General features: G+C 34.2%; 1 protein-coding gene across 1 annotated transcript; it reads right to left on the bottom strand.

Moving 5' to 3' along the window:
- Nucleotides 1-1,140: 1,140 nt before the first annotated feature.
- On the bottom strand, nt 1,141-4,754 carry LOC104225470 (cytochrome P450 78A5-like). Its single transcript, XM_009777272.2, has 2 exons — nt 3,681-4,754; nt 1,141-1,988 (listed from the first exon to the last, which is right to left on the bottom strand). Exons 1-2 carry the CDS (start codon nt 4,656-4,658, stop codon nt 1,383-1,385), a joined length of 1,584 nt encoding a protein of 527 aa, XP_009775574.1. The 5' UTR covers nt 4,659-4,754; the 3' UTR covers nt 1,141-1,382.
- Between the last annotated feature and the right edge of the window lie 1,045 nt (nt 4,755-5,799).

The raw sequence follows: 5,799 nt of genomic DNA, 5'->3' as shown, positions 1-5,799 counted from the left end.
CTACCTATAAATGAGAAAAATTAAAAAGTTCTAGTTCTAAATCAAGAACCTGAAAGTCTGAAACTAGATTAGTTCTCTTCCATTTGTCGGAGTGAGTGGTTTCACAATAGTCGAGCTAAACCAAAGTTGGAGTCACATTTTAAAAACAAACCTTGCATCATCACCTCAAATTAAAGATAGAATATCAAAATCTACTGTATGTGCAGCGAAATACATGCTGCTGCTTAGAAAGTCAAAACTCTTCCACTATTTTTAAAGGTTTTGCACTTTCCTCTCCAAAAGGAAGTTAGCAAGAAATAGTATAGCATGAGATCGGAGAGTTCCAACTATCATACCATAGTTGGGTGTGAATTTCATATGGAAAGAAACTTCTAGTTTTGAAGTCTTAGTCCTTTTTGGCAAAGGTGGAAGACGATTGGGTAGGAGGGACAATATTGTAAAATTGAGGGGAAAAGGCACGTGATGAACATGGTCTTTTGATGACGCTGTTAGTTTTTGTGATAAAATTTAACGGAAGGATGATTCTTGCAACTTTTTAAATAGTATAAGGATGATTTTTGTTTACTAGAATAAGATAAGGATGTACCCTTGCTTTGAGCCATAATTTAAGGATGATTTTTGCAAAAAACTCCAAAGTTCTGCACAGGCCAGTAAAAGACAAAGCAAATTTTTTTCCTTGTGAACACACATGGGTGTTGTATCAACTTGTATAAGACATAAGATATCTGTGAAGAAAATGATTTCAAATAACAAGTTACAATTTAAATAAAAGAAAATCGTTCTACAAAAATCTCCCATGTGAAAAGTTCCATAAAACTAATTTTTTTTTTGTTTTTGTAATGGACCATATATATATGACCGATTTCCCCCTCCATACATCCCAACTAAAATTTCTCGAAAAGTAAAAGAGTTCTAAAGTCTATGCAACTATGCCGATATAAATGAATATTTATACAATATTATGAAAATTACAAGTAAATTTCTATAATAAGTATTTAATAAATAACTTGATAAAATATTAATTAGCATGCTAGCACATGTTAAACTACACTGAAAGGGTAAAAGACCAACTTAAAAATGGCAAATAGCAAATTATTTGTCAACATTTGAAATATATTTGTATTATATATATTGCTTTGAGTGTGTAAAATGACATAAGTGTACAAGGCATGATGAAAGTCTAGCCATTCAAACCAGAGCCAACAAACAAATTTGTACCATGTTGCACTTTCCAAGATTAACCAAAAACTACTAAACTACATTACCCCATTCTTACATATACTAATAGAAGCCTCCTATCTCCCCATTTGAAGGTCCAAAATCATAGCTGATATTACATATATTATATATAACAAAGCGAACAAATCCAACCAAACCTAACTTTAAGAATTAACCCTAGGAATAGCTTTGCAAACTAAAGAGTGCTTCATTTCCATAGACAATTTCAAACACTCAGATAAATCCACACCATTTTCTGAAGCAATCCAATTGAAACTTTGAAGCAACTGAGCTAACCAAAGCTGAACTGTAGCAAGTCCCATTGTTTTGCCAGGACACACTCTCCTCCCTGAGCCAAATGGTGCTAACCTAAGATCAGAGCCCATGATCGCGACGTCTTCTTCCAAAAACCTTTCTGGCATGAACTTTTCAGGCTGTGGCCAAATTTTTTCGTCGCGAGTAATTGCCCACATGTTTACCATTGCTGTTGTTCCTGCTGGTATGAAGTGATGACCAATAAATGTGTCATTCATTGCAAGTCTAGCCCAAGAAAGAAGAGGACCAGGTGGATGAATTCTAAGTGTCTCTTTTACTATAGCTTGAAGATAGGTTAATTTAGGCAAGTCAAAATCAGATACACCTCTATTTGTTCCTACATTATTGTCAATTTCTTGTTGAGCTTTGGCTTGTATATCTGGATGTAGTACCATCCTTGCAAGAATCCACTCTAGTAGGATTGCAACAGTATCAGTTCCTCTGAAGATCATTTCCTGAAAAGATATGCTATAATTAGTTACACTGCGATTAGTTATCCTGATATTATTTGATTGCTTGTTTGGCATGTCGTATTAATTCTGGGATCGTCAATTTTACTGTTTTATCCTGGAATTGCTATTCTACCTCCGGCGAGTATAAGTTATCCCGATACTATTTTTAATCCTAGGATAACCTATCCCATGATTAGTAACCAAACATGGGATAAGGCTGTACTAAAATTTTATTCCAGGATTATTTTTAGTTATTCATCATACCAAATAACCCCCTTAAATGTGTTATTATCTCTACTATTAGGGGTCGTTTGGTTACCGGAAAATAGGACTATAATTTCTGATAGAATTTGGGATTGTATTTATCCTATATTATCGATATAAATTTCATACCAAACGGATAGTATTAGCTAATACACATTGAATATAGGATAACAATCCTAGAATTATAATCGTGAAAATATAAATCCCTCTATAATCATCTTTGAAACTAAACGACCCCTTAAAGTTATGATAGTAACAAAATTCAAGTAAACAGAGACTGAACAAGATTATGATAAGGGACATATATCAGCAAAAGAGCATACTATGATACTCCCTCCGTTTCAGTTTATGTGAATTTATTTCATTTTTGGTCCGTTCCAAAAAGAATGACCCCTTTCGAAATTTGGAAACAATTTAGCTTAAACTTCCAATTCTACCCTTAATGAGAAGCTTTTATAACCACACAAATACACTGAACCCCTTTCTAACTTATTTAGGACCACAAATTTCAAAAGTCTTCATTTTTTTTAAACTTCGTGTCTAGTCAAACATGTTCACATAAATTGAAACGGATGAAGTATATATCAGCACTACTACTCCCATCATGTAAAGTTAAAGATAAAAATTATTCAGATTCTTCATATCATAGGCACAAAAATGGAGAAATGTAACATATATATTCCAGCATTTATTTAGAAGAATCAGGTGTTAAACAACAGGAAAAATCAGGGGAAATATTGCAGCTAGGAATAAAAGACAAGAAATGACAGCACTAAAAAGTAGTACTATAAAAAAGACAACAAAAAGGGCATCGAAGATTTATGTAGTACTCCTTTGACGTTCCTCCACAAGCTCAACAACGTACGAGCCTAGAGAATGAACTAACGAATAAAGCATGCACAATAATATATATGTCACGTAAAATGTCATAAATTGCATATGTTACACGCACCCATATTAAAAAAAATACAGTCTTGTGCACGAAGCATCCCGTACTCACGCAGAATACAGAGAAATGCCGCACCCCAAGCGGTGTGATGTAAGTAACCTATTCTAATGCAAAGATCAGTGGTTGATTCCATGGTTTGAACCTATATCCTATAGGTCACACAAGACAATCTTACTGTTGCTCCAATATACGCACCCATATTTAAAACCAAAAATATCAATCAACCGTTGTATCAAAAACTAGAATTTAACTTATACTCCATCCGTTTCAATTTATGTGAACTCATTTGATTGAGCACGAAGTTTAAGGAAAGAGAGAAGACTTTTGATCTTGTGATCTAAAATGAGGCACATATATTATGTGTGGCTATAAATTTTTGTGTAAAGGTAAATTGTTTCCAAATAAAGAAAAGGGTCATATCACGTGAAAATTCTATTTTTGAAAATATTATCAAACGTAGTAAAGGGGTGAATAGAAAATACCCAAAGAATGGCCGTCATGTCCGTGTCACTGAGTTTATTATCCTTCTCCAAATTGAGCAAGACATCAACAAAGTCCCATAAATCTTCATCAGCAACTACACCACCATTTTCAGATCTTTTAACCCTATGTTCCTCTATGATTTTCCCAACAAAAATATTTACTTTAATAGCCAAATCTCTACACCTTCTTCTAACCCCTTGCAAATCTAACCACCCCAAAAAAGGAAAATGGTCACTCCAATTAAACATACCCAACAACTCATAACCTTCACACACTAAAAACTCCAGTTTTTGTCCTTCATTTTCCGTTATAAAATCATAACATTTCCCAAAAACACTACTCATCACATTATTCAAAGATCCAAAATGCAAAATCCTTTTTACTTTAATTTTCCCTTGTATCTCCATCAAACTTATGATATCACTCACCATTTTATTACCTATCTCTCTTCTACACTTCCCTAAACTCGCTATTCTCTTAGGACTAAATAAATGTGTTGCTGACAATTTTCTCAAACTTCTCCAGTACTCGCCGTAAGGTGCAAAACCCATTGCTTTATGAAATAAAAGTTCATAAGCGGATTCCTTAACAGGCCGATCAGCAAAAGCAGAGCTGTTTAAAATTTCTTTCGCAGACTCTGGTTGGCTTGAAATTATAAAACGCGTAAACCCAATAGAAAAAGCCATTAAAGGAGTAGCGCTGAGGTTTTTTGACAACTTTGAAAGAAGTCTGTGAGTGAGGGAACTAGTGAAGGTGAAGACTAAACCAAGAACGGGTAGACCTGACGGCCCGGGAATGGTGGGTCGGGACCCGACCCGGGACTTGGATAAAGCCCATGCAAGTCCGCCAGGGGTAAGCCAGAAGGTGAATATAGAAAGGAAGAGAAGAAAGAAGATGAGAAACTCATAGGAAAAGAATACATTTGAGGAATGGCCATAAGTTGAAGGAATGAAAAGTAGAGAGTACACAGACGACATTTTTCTGAACTTTGGCGAGTTAAAGAGAAAGTGTGCGTGTTTTTAGGTGGCGAGCAGTTTTGATGTGTTACTTGTAAGAGAGAAACAGAGAGAGGAAAAGACAGCAGTTGTGTGTGAGGAAGACGAGAAGAGATGTGTAGGAACGTTTAAATAGAGAATTATTATGAGAAAATATACTCACTTGGGGTGTGTTTGGCACGAACGAAAACATTTTTCAATTTTATCATGTTTAGTTGGCTTAAATGTTTTGAAAAATATTTCCTTCTGAACTCATTTTCCTTCAATTGGAGGAAAATGTTTTCTCTATCAAGATAAGCGAAAACATTTTCCACAACTCTTTCTCAACTTTCCCCACCCCTATTCCCCATCCCCACCAACCCAACCCCCATACCCACCCAACCCCAACCCCAACCTCCGCGCCTACCCACCCCCTCACCTCCACCCCACCGTAAATAAAAATATTATTAATAGTACTTTCTTTTCATGTTATAGATTAATACTTTTTTTGCATTTCAGCAAATGAGTAATTTTTTACATGATATAAAAAAGAATTTATTTCATTTCAACAAAAAAGAACTTTTTCATAGAAAAAGTATTTTCTTTCATTTCAACAAAAAAAATATTTTCCTTTGATGATGTAAGAAAAGTATTTTTTTTTTCATTTCAACAAAATAAGTATTTTTTTCATGATGTCGAAAAATATTTTATTTTATTTCAATAAAACGAGTACTTTATTTTCATGTTGTAGAAAGAGTATTTTCTTTTTCAACCAAAAAAAGAATATTTACTTTTTAGTTATGGAGCACAAATTTTAATGTTATTTTTGTGTAAGAAAGTAATGCAACACATTAGTTCAACTTTGTGTAAATTTTAGAAGAATAATTAAATTCCTTGAAGAAAATTGAGTTATGAAAACATTGAGTAATTTGGGGAAGGGGGCGGAGCAAGGAAACATGAGAACTTGGGGGAAGGGGGGGGGGGTGAGGAGAGTAGCATACAGAAATATTTTCCTAAAAAAATATTTTCTGCTCTCTAACCAAACACTAGGAAATATTGTTCGGAAAATTTTTTTTATTTACCAACCAAACAAGAAAAAATAAGTGATAAACCCACTCATTTTCTATGAAAGCATGTTCCATGG

Source organism: Nicotiana sylvestris, chromosome 10 (assembly GCF_000393655.2).
Source record: "Nicotiana sylvestris chromosome 10, ASM39365v2, whole genome shotgun sequence".
Taxonomy (NCBI): domain Eukaryota; kingdom Viridiplantae; phylum Streptophyta; class Magnoliopsida; order Solanales; family Solanaceae; genus Nicotiana; species Nicotiana sylvestris.
The sequence above is the reverse complement of the archived record's forward strand: the minus strand, read 5'-3'. Positions and strand labels throughout refer to the sequence as shown.

Bases quoted from the DNA above. Each gene is read 5' to 3' on its own strand.
- LOC104225470 (XM_009777272.2), bottom strand. From the start codon at position 4,658: ATGTCGTCTGTGTACTCTCTACTTTTCATTCCTTCAACTTATGGCCAT. The intron at 1,989-3,680 runs GTATTTTCTATT...ATATCTTTTCAG, and splicing joins ACATGACGGCCATTCTTTGG to GAAATGATCTTCAGAGGAAC.